Here is a 19,475-nt window from a genome sequence, read left to right on the forward strand (position 1 = left end):
GTGTGTGTGTGTGTGTGTGTGTGTGTGTGTGTGTGTGTGTGTGTGTGTGTGTGTGTGTGTGTGTGTGTGTGTGTGTGTGCGTGTGCATGCTCAGTGGAAATGTTTTTGTGTATCCTGACATGGGACTCTAAGGGGACTTGGTTGACATTGTCTAGCATTTTTCTGCTCTGCTTTGCAGTTTTTCAAAAATAATAAAGATTTCTACACGATGTGAAAGAACGTTTAATGAACTCTTCCATTTTTAACTTAAAGCTATTTAACATCCCAATATGCATTTTAGACATCGTTACTCGTTAGCATATACATCATATTTGCATTAATACATTTAATGTAACATATTTTCTTTAATGGTAATTATTTTCCTGTACATTTTTTTAATTTAATTTCCTAAATTCACTCCCCGAACTTCAGGAAATCAAAAAGTGTCATACAACAAACAGCCAACATAAACATATGTCAACCTTGCACTCACCTACCTGTATTGTTGGATTACCAACAACCCAACTAGACTAAGAAGTAAAGTAAGGTCAACAAACTATAAAGCACCACAAACACACAACTCCACACAGGATGGAGTGATTTTCAGGATGGAGTGATTTTCAGGATGGAGTGACTTTAGGGGTCTCCTCTCCTGAGCTGCCTGGCCACCATGCTTCTCGGGCGGGTACCCTCCACAAAACACAGACTCTCTCACTGTGCAACGTTTTAATGTGTGTATCTCTGGCGGTTGTGCTTTCTCAAAAAAAAAAAAAAAAAAAAAACAGTATTTGTATTCCTTATGCTGTGTAAGACGAATGGTAGGCACGGCAGGGCGCTTTATGGATAAGAAGTGCACAATCAGGAGTGCTTTTGGGAGAGATGACACGACTTACCCGGGCAAAAGTCATCCTAAATCGGTGCTTTAGTTGTTTTTTTTTGGTGGAAATGCCGGGGATTTGTCAGCCTGATCCAAACATACAGTATTAAAGAGGAAGGGGGGATCAGATGGATGTGGCACGCGCTCTCGGAATGGAGAGGTTGAGCTCATGGCACAATTTAATTCCAAATACATCTGTTTTTTTGCGGTACTGATGCAGATGCATTGTGGTAATGATTTGTACACGTGACAGAAAAAATGTGTATTTATTGTCTGTGTCTGTGTAGTTGTATAGTATGTGTATTTATTGTCTGTGTAGTTGTATAGTATGTGTATTTATTGTCTGTGTAGTTGTATAGTATGTGTATTTGTCTGTCTGTGTATTGTATAGTATGTGTATTTATTGTCTGTGTAGTTGTATAGTATGTGTATTTATTGTCTGTGTAGTTGTATAGTATGTGTATTTATTGTCTGTGTAGTTGTATAGTATGTGTATTTATTGTCTGTGTCTGTGTAGTTGTATAGTATGTGTATTTATTGTCTGTGTAGTTGTATAGTATGTGTATTTATTGTCTGTGTAGTTGTATAGTATGTGTATTTATTGTCTGTGTCTGTGTAGTTGTATAGTATGTGTATTTATTGTCTGTGTAGTTGTATAGTATGTGTATTTATTGTCTGTGTAGTTGTATAGTATGTGTATTTATTGTCTGTGTAGTGTGTTGAGCTGCTGCAACACTTGAATTTCCCCATGGGGATCAATAAAGGAATATAATAATATGTAGGTCTTTTGGAATTCTGTCCCTTTATAGTTATTATTCTTGTTTTTATGATTATTAATATTATTATAAGGACTAATTGTTATTTATAGTATAATTACTACTAGCCTTGGTTTTGAAAGTCTGTTCACAAGGTGCATTGTGATTGTTGTGGAGATCAGCTGCACAAGTTTCCAACTGCACACAAACTTACCTTCCATGCAGAAGACGACCATCCAGGCTATCCATAGGTCCGAGTTATGGAACTTCACCATGGTTCGCAACTGTTCAGCGACTGCTTCTCAGTTTGAACCCAGTGCCTCCTTCCTTCTTGATGAAATCTCAGCTTCCTTGTGGATAAGTAACTGTTCCTCCTGACGGCATGAGGCATCAAAGCAGTCCGGGGCTTTTTACGCAGCGCGCACCGGAGACATGTCCCCCAAAACAACGTGAGATGTTCACAGTGAGTGTTAGAAATAACGCAGAGAGCATTTCCATCCAGCGGGCACTCCTCGGTCCTTCCTTTTTTTCTTTTTTTTTTTTTTTTTACTCCTCCTTCCCTCCTGTTCTTTGGTAGCTGCCGGTCACTCCAAGACTATTTCCCCTCTCCAGTCAATTTGCGCACACATAGGGAAACTCAGCGTCCACCTGCTGGTGAACAAAAAAAGATGCCCACTGTCCCTGAAAGTGACTTAGAGACAGATCAGAAGCTGGCACTTCTCCCGTCCGCTTGGTGAGTCTCTCCGACGCGTCTTGTTGCGCTCCATGGTTTCTGTCTGTTCTGCTGCGGGCTCAGCAGACCTGGGAGTAAATTACACAGCATTAGAGACAATGCAGCTTCCTGTTGATTTTAGTTTTTCCCAAAATAAAACAACCGGGGATGTTTGTCATGAGGTGGCTAAAGGACAGAGGGTCATTTGGGGCAAAGGCGTTACTGCTTCCCAAACTCCTCTGTGTGAAAGGCCCTTAGGTCATCAGTCAGGGTTACACCACTGCATCCCTCTACCTGCGTGCTTCCCACACTTTTAAAAAGTAATTTCTCAACATTAAAACAAAAGAAAAAACTACATGAAATGTGTGGGAAAAAAGTGAGTATCAGATTTGTGACATTATTTTGTGAAGTCAGAACAAGTTTAAATAAAACTACATTAAACGTTTGAAAAAAAAGTGAGTATCAAATTGGTCACATTATTTTCTGAAGTCAGTACAAGTTTAAGGAAAAACTACATTAAATGTGTAGGAAAAAAGTGAGTATCAAATTTGTGACATTATTTTCAGTACAAAGTCAGAACAAGTAAGGAAAAACTACATTAAATGTGTAGAAAAAAAGTGAGTATCAAATTTGTGACATTATTTTGTGAAGTCAGTACAAGTTTAAAGAAAAACTACATTAAATGTGTAGGAAAAAAGTGAGTATCAAATTTGTGACATTATTTTGTGAAGTCAGTACAAGTTTAAATAAAACTACATTAAATGTGTGGGAAAAAAGTGAGTATCAAATTTGTGACATTATTTTGTGAAGTCAGTACAAGTTTAAGGAAAAACTACATTAAATGTGTAGGAAAAAGTGAGTATCAAATTTGTGACATTATTTTCTGAAGTCAGTACAAGTTTAAGGAAAAACTACATTAAATGTGTAGGGGGAAAAGTGAGTATCAAATTTGTGACATTATTTTGTGAAGTCAGTACAAGTTTAAGGAACAACTACATTAAATGTGTAGGAAAAAAAAGTGAGTATCAAATTTGTGACATTATTTTCTGAAGTCAGTACAAGTTTAAATAAAACTACATTAAATGTGTAGGAAAAAAAGTGAGTATCAAATTTGTGACATTATTTTGTGAAGTCAGTACAAGTTTAAGGAAAAACTACATTAAATGTGTAGAAAAAAAGTGAGTATCAAATTTGTGACATTATTTTGTGAAGTCAGTACAAGTTTAAGTAAAAACTACATTAAATGTGTAGGAAAAACAGTGAGTATCAAATTTGTGACATTATTTTGTGAAGTCAGTACAAGTTTAAGGAACAACTACATTAAATGTGTAGGGAAAAAAGTGAGTATCAAATTTGTGACATTATTTTGTGAAGTCAGTACAAGTTTAAGGAAAAACTACATTAAATGTGTAGAAAAAACAGTGAGTATCAAATTTGTGACATTATTTTTTTGAAGTCAGTACAAGTTTAAGGAAAAACTACATTAAATGTGTAGAAAAAAACAGTGAGTATCAAATTTGTGACATTATTTTCTGAAGTCAGTACAAGTTTAAGGAACAACTACATTAAATGTGTGGGGCAAAAAGTGAGTATCAAATGTGTGACATTTTAAGTCAGACTGAAGTCAGTACAAATTTAAATAAAACATAATAAAAAAACAACAACTGAGCCAAATGTCTCCTCAAGTCCAAAGTGAAAACAATCCACTTTACTCCACTGAACACCAGAAGGATTTATTATAATCAACCAGGATAAGCCAAAGTAAATAGGACTACAGTAAACGAGACCGTGAGAAACACACCTGACCTAAGTGCGCTTTTATTTTGTAGTTCTAATCCACCTGGGTTCCTGTTGGACGCGGTGTGTGTGTGCGGCCTGACGGCACTCATTATTATAAGCCAGGCTGTTGCTGAGAGACCGCTGACGCCAGACGACTGAGAGAGAGAGAGAGAGAGAGAGAGAGAGAGAAAGAGAGAGAGAGAGAGAGAGAGAGAAGAGAGAGAGAGAGAGAGAGAGATTCCAGAACGACCTATGCAATAAAACTCTTTACTGTGACTTTGTTTATGCAGATACTGGGAGCTTTTAACCTTTTACCTACAGTAAATAATAAGTAGGCTGCAATAAAGAAAAAAAATAATATAATAACTAACATTATTCTGCTGTGTGGGGAATATAAACTAATAAATTCTGTCTTAACGATAATTGAATTCAGCCTCTTTGATGAGTGTTGCTATATTAGGCCTCACATTCTGACTCATTTGTGATGTAAATATCAGTGCAGTGTCACTGCAGCACAGGTGAATTCTAAATTCAATCCAAGTATGTCACACATCAGAGGCAACGAGAGAAACCGACACAGTGCACACACACACACACACACACACACACACACACACACACACACACACACACACACACACACACACACACACACACACACACACAGACTGACCATAAACTGCAAAGAACACCTTTTTTATCTCAATAAATCAAATCAGTGCATGTGATTTTGTAGCAAAACTCTGACTGTAGGTCTGTGAGGAGAATGCATCAAATAACCTGCGTTCAGACCTCACTGTGTTCACACTTTGCTCACCTGAGCACGAAATAGCTGCTTATATCTTTTTCTACCTCACATTAAATCTAGTTGCTGCACAGTTTATTAGTTTAAAAAGCATCCAAGTTAGATGATCTTATGAATGGCCCCCCGAGGCCTTCACATCCCTATTGATCTGTATCTTTCACTTACTTTATCTTTGCGCCTGAGCTTTAGATTTTTGCTCACATGAACCCTCAGCTCCCTCTGAGAAAAAGGTCATACAACTTTGGCGATATCGCATTCAAGCAAGTTGAAGGAAAACAACGTTCAATGCTCCGGGTCAGATCTTTAAAAGTTTCAAGCGTCAGTCAGATTTTGACAATATTCCTGAAAAAGCTTTCGAAAAAAAGATTGTCTTCAGGCAGCACTACATTTAAATCTTCAGTCATTTCTGAATCAAAGGCACACATCTTGATTTCTGGGACACTATGAGGTTTTGTTTGGGCCAAAAATACACTGATGCATACACTCTTCATGGATTTTTTAAGCATATGTTACCATTGTTCTTTATTTTGTTTGTCACACAATATATTGAATAGCCTTTTACTTCGGAGGTTCTATTTAGGGCTGTAATAACACATGTTTTCATTATACTTTATGCTGCCTTTAAGCTATTGATCAGTTTCCTGATTAATCAATTTTTTTAACAGTAAAAAAAAAAAAGCCCATCACATTTTTCAACCCCAAAAGTAACTTATATACTTTTAAATGTTATGTCTGACCAATAGTCCAACACCCAAACATAGCCTAATCACTTTACTTTCACATAGGCCATCAAAAGTTGCTCATACTCACACTTGATAAGCTTGAATCAGGATACAGATTTAAATGATGAATCAAATATCAAAACAGTTAAGATTCATTTTCTGTCAATCAGCTAATCATGTCGTCTCTAGTTCCGTTTTTGCCAAAATACTGTGGTGTTACCTGCCGTGGTGTTGCGTCTTGTGTTTTCTCTCTCCTCAGGTGCTGCCCTCCCCTGACCTGCAGCTTCAGTGAGTGATTGTATGCAGCTGATTTCAATCGATCACTCACTCAGGGTCTGGAGAGACGGAGGGAGCTACTGACGTTGGTGTCGTGTGGGCCGGGACACTGATGTGGTAGACTTGGCCTTCGTGTTATTAGCATGATGGTGTGTGCAGGATCTGCAAACCTACTCCCTGTTGACAGGAGGATTTCAGTGTCTGTAGTGTTTGACTTAATGATTTAAGTTAAATTTAATTTGTAGTTATTTGTTGAAAGTGTTTGCTTGGTAATACATTCATTGTTTATGCGTATACCTGTGTTTCCTTGATTCTCTTTCCCCAGTTTACTTTTGTCACTCCCCTCATCCCCTGGACCAATATTTATATTTAGTTGAACTATTTACATTACATTACAGTCATTTAGCAGACGCTTTTATCCAAAGCGACTTACAATCAGTAGTATATTACATATCATTCACCCATTCACACACTGATGACAGGCTACCATGCAAGGTGCCACCATCAGACTCTAACTAACATTCATGCAACATCCAGTCCACACCGATGGCAAGCCTTCGGGAGCAACTTGGGGTTAAGTGTCTTGCACAAGGACACATCGACTGCCGAAGCCGGGTATCGAACCACCGACCCCCTGATTGGAGAACTACCTTGCTCTCCACTACGCCACAGCCACCCCCACATTTGTTATTTCTCTTTAGTTCAAATCGGTTGACGTCAAAACACAAAGATCGGTTGACATCAGCCTCCAACGTTGAACAGAAGTTGAATTTTCGGGTTGGAAATAAAAATCGTATATCCATCAAACTTCAACATGAGCAACTTAATGTTACTTATGTATTGTAACGGTTGCTACGGGGTGATCCAGGAGTGAATGTGCAGTCGTGAAGGTTTTTCCTCGCCCTTGTGCTCTGCATTGGACCCCATTATGTCTGCACATGTGACACATAACTGCCGTGCTACCATATTCCTGCTCCCAGGAGCCAGCCAGCATTTCTTGATCCCTCTGCGAAGTGCCCCATTACGTCCCGACACCTTCAACTTAGAGCACCATGAAGTCCTCCACTTGACGCCTCAGCTCCTCCATAGGCATGGAAGCACAGAACTGATAAACAGCCTATGGGGTAGCCACCAGCTAGCCTAGCGTGGACAGCACCTGCTTTGACTGCTTGATGCTTAAAAGAAATATGAATAGATGGTGATTGCACCGGCCTGATGCCCTTACCTGCTTCCTAATGTGGACTGATGTTTGCTGTTTCCATTTGCCTGGAGCTATACGTTGTACAAAGTCAAGACAATGTACAAGAGTAAGGAAATATGTCAGAAGGATGAAAAACATGCAATACTTAAAATACACTTTTGGCTCAAATGAAACCTCTATCATGCAAGAAAATGTTGCTGTAAATCATCCGCTAATGTCTCCCTTCAATATTCCTTAAAATGAGATATAGGTTTAAACATGATGGATGGGCTGAATTGGGTTTCCTCGGCAGCTCCAGAAAGATGCACACATGATTTATTATTGATACCTTGCTGAAACGGCTTCACTTTTCTTTTTTTTTCTGCACCCCTATAAAAGATTCAAAAGACCAGAAGGAGATCCTCAGTGCTAAATGTTGTAATTCTCTTCACCCGACAGTCCTGGCCGGAGTTCATGACAACTTGAATATTGCTGCTAGGTATGACGGTGATCCTTTGTTTGGTGCTGCATCCTGTATTTATTGAGACGTTAGGGCCATTCTTGAGAGGCTTCACTTTCTCTCCAGGAATGTTTTTGTCATTTTGAAGTACTTGTCCATTTTACAATGCTTTATATTGCTATTCCTATTAGACTTCCTATTAGAATAGTTTTATACTGTGGTATTGCAACTTTAAATGTTAAATATTTCCACCTCTGGTCCAATTATAACTGCAGATAGTGTCAACTCACTCTGCAGCCATTACACATTCACTGAGGACCACTGAGGTTTGCATTTTTCAAAAGTTTCAGTCCAAAAGAGGTATTTAAAAAAATGACACTTATCTAAATAAAAGGACTTCTTCAAACGCAATTCATTTATTTTTTTATTTTTTTAAGAAAATCTATAGCTGTTCTAAAATTTTTGCTTATATTTGTTTCTTTTTCAATAAGACTGCTTTGATCTTCGACTTGCACTTCAAATATATGATTAACCTCAAAAAAGAGATAACACTGCCATCTTGTGGTGAAGAAAACACACTTTAATAGACAGAAGAACTTGATAGAAAAAAAGGCATTTTGTTGTCAGAACGCTTGTGTTTCTGTCACATCAATGAAAAGACACAAAGAAAAGATGGTACTAATCCACACTCCTCGATTTGTCAACAGAGAAGATCATAAGAGACTAACAGAGCAGTCCGTTCTCCCAGAATGCATCACTCCTGAAATGACAAAAAGAAAAATGCTGTTACTGCAGAAAGGATACATGATTTATTAAATCACAGCTCCAGTACTGCAGCTCCTTCAGTCGTTCAAATCATTGTGGCAGCAGCATGAGCCATAACGCAAATGAATACTTTCATATGTGGAGCAGGAGTGTTACAGAGTCCAGTCAGACCATGACAGGTTTAACAGTTCACTCCCATCGAGGCCATTAGTCAACAACAGCTCTTTTATGACTCCCATATCTGATCTGTTTTCCTTCTCTCCCACCCTGGGCTTGGTTCATTCTTTCATTTGCATGGTAAACCTATTATTCATACGAATATTACTGACATGTTGTTCTGTTTTCTATGAATAAAGTTGCAACAAAGTGAAGGGAATTATGCCCAAAGTGGATGAGATATAGAAGGTTTGGTAGCAGAATAACAAAACAAAAAATGCTAAAAATGCATCTGTAGATCTGGAAGATTTTCCCTTGACAACAGCATGAGCCATACATGAAAACAGCATACACACACACACACACACACACACACACACACACACACACACACACACACACACACACACACACACATAGGAGGGTGTGGTGTACGTCTGATTAGAACTTGCACTGCCAGTAAGATGTGTTGTCGATGAGCCCATAGTTCAGTTGCCAAGCCTTGACATGAGGCGTTACAAATATGTTACCTGTTTAGCTGCATTTTAGCACATTGTGCTATTTAAAGGTCCTAAGAACTACAAAAGAAGTGTAACGTGGGAACACTTTCACAAACAGAGCACTGATAACTGACAACAAGGCCTAGTTCATAGGGTAAAGCTATTTCATATCAAACATTAAATTAGCAAGATATCAATACCTCATCACTGCTGGAGGATGAAGATGAAGATGAAGATGAGGATGAGGATGAGGAGGAGGATGAATTGCCTGATTTTCCTCCTACTTTATCTCCCTTTTTCCTGTCCTTCTTCTTGTGGCCTGTATCCGACTTGTGCTTTTTGTCAGACTTGTCTCCTTTATCCGACTTTCCCTTGCTGCCCTCCTAAAAAAGACAAAAGATGACTCTGAATAAATCATTGATTGCGTTGGTTAAGTCTTAAGGATTGTGTTTGAGTCCAGTAATCATGATAAATCAATGTAGAGAAAGAATTGTGAGAAATGATGTTGGCTGCAGTGTACTGTGCAGAAGATCTGACAGTGAAATGGGGCATAAATTGATTCATATCAAACTTATGAACTTTATGTGATTTTTTCATAGAATGTAAACATTCAAATATCTTACCTTACTCTTATCTTTATCCGTATCCTTGCTCCAGGGCCAATGTAACTTATTTTCATGAGCCTCCTCCTTCTTCACCACGTCGTCATTCCAACCTACAGTTGCACACATGCAAAAAAAAGCTATTGTCAGACACATACGTCTCGCGGGGACTGTCTTTGTTTACACATTACAATGTTGTGTCAAAAACACATTGGATAATTATCGAAGTCGTCAGGCGCTAAAACCTGCACTACAGATGTCTTATGCTCTACCAAGACCTGAGAAATGTTATTAAAGTCAACCGAGACAAGCATTAAAATTCAAGATAGTCCCCCTAAAAACAGTCAACATAGATATAAACCTACCTGAAAACGGATTGTACGACATAGTGACTCCTGTTCTGTGCTTTCCCACACAAGTAACCACAGAGACACACACAGGTAACCTGGATTAACCATACCTAAATCATGTGACCTTGCCACGCCCCCACTCCATCCCTCCCTCAATGTAAAACGTTCACATTTAACTCACGGGCTACTTTAAAGTGCAGGCGGAGACATCGGAGTAAGGAATCATATCCACATTACAAACCAGCACAGTGGAAAGACTGAGTGGGAGAAATGATTGTGTGATGGTTGATGCTGTAATATATGTATTTCTAGATGGATCACATCACGTTTTATTTATTTTAACTTTGAATTAAAGTCACTGTGAGGAACTTCTAACTGGTGATGAAACAGTCTCAATTTATTACTGATGCCTCTATATGACCAACATAAATAAATAAGAGCATCAGCCAGAAGATTGGCCATTTCCATGTAATTATTGTTAATGCTGGTAAAGGGTGACACGGGGTCGAATACCACGCAAAATCAGATGAAATGGTGCAGGTTCACCAGAAAGTCCTTCAGCTCAGACTCCAGCAGGGCCTCTGACAGCGACCATTGTCCGCTGGAAAGACCCAGATCTGGCTTCACTGCCACCTTGGACCGCGGCAGACATTTTGCTGGGCCCGCTGGAGAGGAAGGTAGGCATGTGGGCAAAATGAAAAAGGAGCTCTCTGCTATGATGCCTCCCTCAAGAGTCTACGACAAACGGTTCATGAGTTTGGCTGCCGTTTGTGAATCCATTTAGAGGTTATGCCAATTTTTGTTGTAGGCTTCTTTCTCACTGACACACACCCTTTTTGCCAATTGGCATGAACACAAACAAACACCTTCACACCCACTCACTGCACCTCAATGCTAAGTTTCAGCCTCGCAGGGCAAAAACTGTGGCCGCAAAAGGATGGGGGAAATTTGTGGTGAGCTATCGAGCTGTCGAGCTGCTGTTTTCAGAAATGCACTGATGCCCATGATTTTAAATTCATATTCATACATATGTAAGTAGAGTATTTTTACACTGTGGTATTGCTAGGGTCTAAATACTTCCACCCTGTGGTCCAATGTTAGTGATAGTGTCAACTCAGGTCAAATGAAGCACTCTGCAGCCATTACACATTCACTGAGGTTTTCAATGTTCATGGTTTCAATCCAAAACAACTATTTAAGAATTTGACACTTATCAATGAGATCTATTTATTTTTTACTTTGTTTTAATTTTTGTGATGTCTTCTCAACAAAATGTATTTAAATCTATTACGATGACAAACAGCACTCTTACTCTTGAAATATAAATCTTGCTTTAAAATACTTGGACTTTGGTTGACCTTAAAAATAAATAACACTGCCATCGTGTGATGAAGAAAAAGCACTTTATTTTGACAGAGGAACTTTTACGTTTTGTTGACAGAACATTTACTTCTAGGAATCAGCAGGTATGTTTACACAAGACCAGCATGTTTCCTTGACATCAATGAAATGACAGAAAGAGAAGTTGGTGCTACCTCAGACATAATAGACACAGTCGGAAGAGACAGCACTCCGGTCTCAGCATCATTTCTGAAAATAAGAAAAAAGTCAGAACATAACAGCTATAACAGCAGGAACATTTTTGGAGCAGGAATGTTACGGAGTCAAAAATCAGACTATGATGTTCTGATCTGGAAGGATTTCACTTGACAACAGTTTAAAAATATAATGAAAACAGCATACACACACACAGGGCTTGGTGTAAGACCTGATTTTATCCGGGCACCAACCTTTGAAATTAGGTTTGACGGGTATCTTACCTGATGAGCTGCATTTGAAGGCCTAGATTCAAGCTATTTTCTATCATAAATGTAAATGGCAAGAGATCTCTTAAGATGAACTGCAGCATCAGTCTTACCTCGTCATCGCTGGAGTCTGAAGATGAGGAGTCTGAGCCTGAGCTGTTCCCCTCACACTTTCCCTCCTTCTTTTCCTTCTTTCTGCACTTATTTCTGTCTTTGCCGTGTTCGCCCTTTTTGTCCTTTTTGTCCTTTTTGTCCTTTTTCTCATGCTTCCCCTTGCAATCCTAAAAATGACAACAAAAAAAAAATACTTTTGAATAAATCATTGATTGTGTTGGTTTAGTTTTACGGATTTTGTTTGAGTCCAGTAATCATAATTAAGCAGATTAAGAAGATTTAATAGAGAAGCAACTTTTTGATTTTAGTTTTTCCGACAATTAAGTCAGGGAATCACTAGAATCATACGCCACTTATGAACTACACAGGCAAAGATCTTACCTTGTCCTTCTTCGCACCTGTTCAGATAAGAATGACAAGGTGTATCAGGTTAGAATAAAAGTGATATAAAAACAGAATTGTCCTGTGACAAAAGCAAACTCTTCACACTGCAACACTATCGATAAATGGCTACAGATAAACTACAACCTGCTGAGACTTTGTATACACATTTAAAAACATTTTAAGCATAATGGAAAATTAATTAAGATGTCAGGTGCAAACCCTGCCATAAAAATGCCCGTGGCTCATCAAGTATTACCAGGAATTAAGAAATGTTGGTTTAGTCATCAAAGAGAAGCATTAAAGGTGTTCCTTCTAAAGTCAACATAAACTTGAGCTTACCTGGGCAATCCATCGTGTCTCCTGTTCATGCACTTTCACAAACCACAGTGACCACAGACACTCAAACACTAGTACCTGGATTAACCGCACCTAAACCACGGGATTCAACCTAACCACGCCTCCAAACCACCGCAGTGCAAAGTGCACACAATTATACGCACATTACAAACCTGCACAGTGGCAAGTCTGAGCGAGTCAAACTCGTATGTGATGTGAATAATTCCAGGTATAAAAATTGGATGGTTGATGCTGTGATAAATGTAAGAGTGCAAATCAGCAAAGTATAATTAGAGTATCAAAAGTAAGAGGCATTATGAAAAGTGTTTTAATACAGAAATATACATTCACCTCTGCATAAGATGTGAAAATGTTATGTTGAGTGGATTTCTTTAAAAATATACTCATGCATTTACAAAATATATTATTTTGGAAGTCACGATGTTAACATCTTTAAATAAGTAGTATTTTTATTATCATTAACATAGTGTTATTGTTGTTGCTGGGGATAAAAGGTTCAGCCTGGAGAGAAGGATGTGACTCAACATAGCTGTATCTGTTATTATGGTTTGATAAAATAATGGTGAACATTGTGTACTCTCCCTCTTCAACAATGAAAACTCATGTTAGAGAATGTACAACAGTTTGTACGTCATGTCATATGATTACAGGTGTGTTTGTGTTACAGTTGGAGCTTTTTAAGAAAAGGGGAGTGCATTAAATGACAAGAAAGAAAGTTACTAAACCTGTTGCTGCGTTTTATTCACTAAATCTAAGACAGAAGTATTAGATACTAGTGTGAGATATTAGGAGAAAGCTAAAAGCTTTACCTTTCAGCAATTCTAGATTCACCGACTGAAATGGGTCGTAACTCACATAAAAGGCTTAAATAAAACACCACACTACAGATTGGCTTTAATTTGCCAACTATCAAAATATTTATGATTATATTCCTTTATTGATCCCCATGGGGGAAATTCAGCTCAACTACACAGAAACAGACAATTACAGCAGCTCAACTACACAGAAACAGATAATAAATACACATATTATACAATAAAATAAAAACTAGAATAAAATAAAAAATACACAGAAACAGATAATAAATACAAATAAAAAAAAATGTAAAATAAAAATATCAACATGGGGGGGGGGGGGGGGGGCTGGTCAGCATGATGACAGACTGTGGTCTCCGCTGTTGTTGTACAGTCTGATGGCAGTGGGCACAAATGAGCGTCTGAAGCGCTCCGTCCTGCTCTTTGGTAGAATCAGCCGATTGTATTGCATTTGAATACAATCTCCTCCAGTACTGCAGCAAAGCACAGTGACCAAAGTTAACCTTCGTCATAAATTGGCTAATCAGATATCCAATTAATTTGCATTCTCTCAACATGATATAACTGAACTTTTTACTTGACTCCAGCAAGGAAGGAGTACAAGTGATTATCGGCAGATGTTTACATGTGGCTTCTCCATTACTTTTGGTAGGATGAAAACACTACATAATAACATCAAATCTTATGGTAGCATACTGTTGATGTTCAGTGTTGTTTTTGTTACTAAAAAAACATAAAAATCAGCAATATTTTATTGTGTTTTGAAAGAAAGTTGTCAATTTTGCTGTTTATTTTACAGCAATTTATTACAATAAATTACCAGGTATGTATGTACAGATGCAGAGCAGAATGAGAAACATATTTTAGTGACAGACTTTGCTCAGGTGAAACTGTACCTGAGACATAGAACTAAATCACTGTGTGAGATGAAACATAATAAGCATGATTACTGGGACACTAAATGTATGGTTCTGTTTGATGCACAACCCTTTTTTTTTTTTTTTTTTTTTACTAATATAGCATATGTTGCCTAATCCTAATTTCAGCAGTTTTTAGTTATTATTAAAAACAGAAATCCCAAACCAAAGTTCCTGAAGCCAAAAGTTCCATATTCAAACAGGTGTTGTGTTTTTTGGTGGAAGTTTGATGTTTTTTTGTCCTTTGGAAATGTTTTGTTGTTGAACTGACGCAGTCTGTTGACTACAGTGATGGAATGTAACTATGTATACATTTACTTTGGTACTCCCCTCAAGTACAGTTTTGAAGTACTTCTTCTTTTGAGTATTTACATTATACATGATCTCATCTTATACTTCAGTTCTATTATCAACCTGGCATCGGGGTGATGACGAATGCCTTTCTCACCTGGAAAATTTATCTGGATAAAACACTGTGAGAGTCATGTTCTTCGACTTCTCCAGTGCCTTCAACACCATCCAGCCTTTGCTTCCAAGATCAGATATCCAATTAATTTGCATTCTCTCAAATGATATAACTGAACTTCTGGAGCAGACCTTATGGACCACCACCTTGTGCATGGATACTGGACTACCTCAAAACCGTCCACAGTATGTGAGGATAAATCTGAGTTAATCTGTCCTGCAGCACGGGGGCCCCTGATTGAACCGTTTCCATTCCTCTTCTCCATCTAAATCAGACTTCAAACATAACTCTGATACCTGCCAAAGTGCAAATTTATTTCTGACGAATCAGCAATTTCTCATCTCCGCAGGCGATGAGAGGGAATTGAACCAGGACTTCATAGGATGGTGCCGGCGGAAGTATCAACAAAACCAAAGAGCTGGTGGTTTCCATTACCGAAAACACTGTCCTGAGACATAAACTAGTGAACATCCAGGGACAGGAAACATTGAGATTGTGAAATCTTATAAGTACCTGGGTGTTCACTTGAACAATAAACTGGACTGGACAAATCACACAAATGCACTGTACAAAAGAGCAGACTCTATCTGCTGAGGAGACTGAGGTCTTTTGGAGTGCAGGGAGCACTCCTGAAGACCTTTTTCAACTCCGTGGTGGCATCAGCCATCTTCTATGCAGTGGTCTGCTGGAGCAGCAGCATTCAGCAGCTGACTTGAGACTGAACAAGCTTGTCAGGAAGGCCAGCAGTGTGCTGGGGTGTCCACTGGATACGGTGGAGGTGGTGGGAGACAGGAGGGTGATGGCCAAGCTATCATGAACAATACCTCCCACCCCATGCAACACTCTGGCAGCTCTGTGCAGCTCCTTCAGCCACCGGCTGCTTCACCCCCGGTGTGTGAAGGAGAGGTACCAAAAGGCATCAATCCTCTGCTCCCAGCAGACCACATGACCAAAATGGACAATAATGAAATAATAACCTGTTGTACACTACACCGTGCAATAATTTAAGAAAGTTAAAAATAGTTAAAAATGTTTTTTTCTCTGTCTGTAAATATAATATTTCAGTTATTGTTGACTACTGTGTTGCTTATTTATAATACTTTTTATTTTTTATTTATGATTTTATTCTTAGCTTGTCTTCTAATGTCTCTTTTGCACTTTACTCTGCGCTGTTGTAAGTCTGCAAATTTCCCCGCTGAGTATTTATCTTATTTATCTTATCTGATCTTATACTTCTACTCCTATTACACTTTAGAGGGAAATATTGTACGTTTCACTTCACTACATTTATCTGACAACAAAACGTTTTTTAAAAACACCATTTATTTCTATGTAAAACAAATTTAAAGAAAAAAGATTTCTGTATGGTTATCTCAACAAAATGTATTTTAATCACTTATAACAACAACATTGTGTATGTGTTTTGTACTCTTAAAATATAAATCTTGAAAATAAATCTGCTTTAATCTTCTTGGACTTTTAACTCTGATTGACCTTAACATCAGAAAACCCTCCTATGTTGAAATAAACACACAGAAGAACTTGTTAGGCGAAAAAGTGTTGCAACATTTATTTCTAGGAATCAGCAGATTTGTTTATATATCAATGCAAGGACAGGAAGGAAAGTTTGTACAACTGCACACAGTCATTTTGTTGAATACACAAGATCACAAGAGACTAACATAGCAGTCCGCTCTCCACCGAAGCATCAATCCTGAAATGACAAAAAAAGGACAATGATGTTAGTGCAGAAAGGGCCAACACTTTAGATTTTAAAACGCTTTAAAAAAATGTTCCTATTTACAGTGTAATTCTTTGTTTATGATGTACCAGCAGATTATGTACTGATACACATGCCTACATGTAGATACAAGAAAACAACATGTGAAGTCAGGAAATAAGGGTGTGACTATGTGGGAACTTAATAAAAATGTATACTGTCAGTATTTTTAAAGTATACATTTAGGCACCGGGTACCTATTCTAGTATTATCACCGACATAATCATGACCATCCTTGGGAGGCCCAGATCACAAAAGGTCCACCATCAACAGCTGTTGTTGTTGAGGGACACTATGGAAATGATTTGCATATTGCATGTAGTTTTGCCATTAGGTGTGCTCAGTTAGGATGCAAGTTCTAATCCTATTTTAAGTTATTTAACTGTTAAAGGAGACATGCTGAGTTCGAAAGTAAGGTATATACACGACAGCTGGCCGAATCATATTTAAATCTACAATGATTTAAGTTCGGATTTTCAGTGACTGTAGTATTTGTATCCTTTGTTAGATGAACTCTACTGGGTTTCAGTCTATGAACTTGTACCACTTCAGGCATTTGAAGTTCCCTGTAAGTAGAGAGTTGAACTCCATACTGTTTTTTTTTTTAATTCCAATATTGTTAATTTTTTCCCCTAATATCTATTATAGTATCTTGCATTGTAGCCTTTCTATCATTATGTACTGTGCTGGTATACTGTTAGTCCAAATAATTACACTGTAAGCTGTAACCTAAAGTGTTACTGCAGAAAAGATACATGATTTATTAAAAAAGCATCGTAAATGCCACAGCACCTTCTGTATCTTTAATGTATGAATCGTCGTAGCAGCAACATGAACCCTAACAAGCAGCTAAATTCCATTTATTTGGAGTCTAGTGATGACATAACAGGTATAACAGCGATTCACTTCCATTGAGGTGATGAATCAACAACAGCTCTTTTATGACTCCCCTATCTGACCTGCTTGGCTCCTCTCCCACACAGAGGCTTGATTGTTTCCTCTTTTGCATGGTAAAGCTACTAGTCATACAAATAGGACAAACATGTTTTAATCTAAACAAACCTGCAACAAAGACAGAAGTGTTGCTGCAGCTTAACAAAATAAAAACTGAATCTGGAATGTTTTCACTTGACAACAGTATGAGCTAAAAAATGACACAGCAAACACAAGCTGGAGGGTGGGGCATGTCACTCACGAATAAACCCGTCAATGAGGGCAAAACCTGTTCTACCAGTCTTGTTTTAGACCTTGTTCCACGCACACTGACCTTTGACATGAGGTGTGATGGGTGTTACCTGTTCAACTGCATTTTATTGCTTTTCAGAGATTAAAAGGTCTTGACAACAATAAACTACAGAAGTGTATCGAGGGAACACGTATACAAACTGAACACTAGGAGGTAATAAAAGTCTGTCTGTGGGGAAGCAAGGCCTCGTTCACTAGATTAGAGCCAGTCTGTTTTGAAATTAAAATAGCAAGAAATCTCTTAATGTGAAATGAAGAGTTTGGCCTACCGAATCACTGCTGGAGGAAGATGAACATGAAGATGAGGAGCCGGAGCTTGAGCCTGAGCCTGAGCATGATTGCTCTCCTTCTCCCTTTTCCTTTTTCTTCTTGTCCTTCTTCTTGTGGCCTCCGTCACCTTTTGACTTGTGCTTTTTGTCGGACTTGTGGTCTTTGTCAGACTTGTGCTTTTTGTCAGACTTGTGCTTTTTGTCGGACTTGCCGTCTTTGCCACACTTTTCCTTTTTGTCGGACTTGCCGTCTTTGTCAGACTTGCCCTTGCTGCCCTCCTAAAAAAGGCAAAAGCTGACTTTGAATAAATCATTGATTGCGTTGGTTTAGTCTGAATAATTTCATTTGAGTGCAGTAATCATAATTAATCAATCAAGAGTAAGCATTATATTGGCTGTAGTGTATTGTGCTGTAGAGCTGGCAGCAGGAGGGGACATGAAGCAGCTTTAACAGAGAAGCACTTGCTGTGAACAAAGACAAACTAACAGCTGAAATCATAAGTAGTTGCAAAATATTAATTCTCAGTACCTGGAGAAGCTTTTACACTAATCACCTAGCCTGCATGAGCATCTTTGTTAGTATGTACACATACAAAACCACTACCTTATCCTTGCTTTTCCAGGGCCAACTAATCTCATCCTTCTGAGCGTCTTCCTTCTTCAGCTCATCTTCACCCCCACCTATGGCTGCACACATAAAACATAGAGACAGATGGTAAACAGAGTCAGTTGCAAACAATATACATTCAGCTGAGATTGTGTTTGATTTCACTTTAGGTGTTTTGTTCCTAAGGACTACATCGGATGATTTACTTGATTAACCTGGCCTAAAATACTTGAAAAATGAAGTCAAACTAAACAAACATTATGTTAACATTCAGAGTATTCCTCCTCAATAGTCATCATAACTTTGAGCCTACCTGACGACAGATCGAAAGACATTATTGAGACTCCTTTTCGTGCTGTGCGCTTCTCTAAACAAATGAGACTCACTCACTCTCACAGACAAACAGAGGAAACCAGGGATTCACCACACCTTAAACACATGACCCAGACACGCCCCCACAAACCACCGCACCTGCTGGGTTCAAAAGGTCACCAGTGAGTCAGCATACACATTCACCGCATGAGCTATTTCCCAGTGAGGGCTGAGAATTCCATTAGCAATTGTTTGCACATAACTGCACAGTGACAAGTGTGTGTAGAACGTTATTATTATTGCAAAATATGAATAATTTGAGGATGTGTAGGTTGTCAAATCACCTGTAGGGGCGACAGAGACACACCTGGAGAGAGATCATCTTACCCCAAAATCACAAACAAACTACAGAGACCGATTACTCCATATGGTGACAGTTGGGTTTATTTATATTTTTAGACTAAATGTAGCTTCATTTTAACTCCA

At 38.4% G+C, this 19,475-nt stretch overlaps 2 protein-coding genes across 3 annotated transcripts in view; both read right to left on the bottom strand.

Moving 5' to 3' along the window:
• igsf11 (immunoglobulin superfamily member 11) overlaps positions 1-5,907 on the bottom strand; it is a 96,401-nt gene extending 90,494 nt beyond the window's left edge. The window contains exons 1-2 of one of the 2 annotated variants that reach the window (XM_054602596.1): positions 5,850-5,907; positions 1,826-2,412 (exon numbers count right to left, since the gene is read on the bottom strand). In XM_054602596.1, coding sequence (XP_054458571.1) covers positions 1,826-1,886 — 61 coding nt within the window. In that variant the 5' untranslated portion in view covers positions 1,887-2,412; positions 5,850-5,907. Of the gene's footprint in view, positions 1-1,825; positions 2,413-5,717; positions 5,745-5,849 lie in introns of those variants that run through there. The other variant, XM_054602589.1, reaches the window with a different exon arrangement.
• Positions 5,908-16,421: 10,514 nt separating this feature from the next.
• Positions 16,422-19,075, bottom strand: si:ch1073-340i21.1 (putative uncharacterized protein DDB_G0292636). The gene is made up of 4 exons (XM_054605369.1): positions 18,991-19,075; positions 18,675-18,757; positions 18,071-18,349; positions 16,422-16,490 (listed from the first exon to the last, which is right to left on the bottom strand). The coding sequence occupies exons 1-4, from the start codon at positions 19,010-19,012 to the stop codon at positions 16,485-16,487; spliced, it is 390 nt and encodes a 129-aa protein (XP_054461344.1). The 5' UTR covers positions 19,013-19,075; the 3' UTR covers positions 16,422-16,484.
• Between the last annotated feature and the right edge of the window lie 400 nt (positions 19,076-19,475).

Source organism: Anoplopoma fimbria, chromosome 1 (assembly GCF_027596085.1).
Source record: "Anoplopoma fimbria isolate UVic2021 breed Golden Eagle Sablefish chromosome 1, Afim_UVic_2022, whole genome shotgun sequence".
In the NCBI taxonomy this organism is placed as follows: Eukaryota; Metazoa; Chordata; class Actinopteri; order Perciformes; family Anoplopomatidae; genus Anoplopoma; species Anoplopoma fimbria.

Excerpts from the sequence above, each read along its gene's own strand:
- si:ch1073-340i21.1 (XM_054605369.1), bottom strand. The coding sequence starts at position 19,012 with ATGTCTTTCGATCTGTCGTCAG. Across the intron at positions 18,758-18,990 it reads GTCTTTCGATCTGTCGTCAG|CCATAGGTGGGGGTGAAGAT; the intron begins GTAGGCTCAAAG and ends TTATGTGTGCAG. Across the intron at positions 18,350-18,674 it reads CCTGGAAAAGCAAGGATAAG|GAGGGCAGCAAGGGCAAGTC; the intron begins GTAGTGGTTTTG and ends TGCCTTTTTTAG.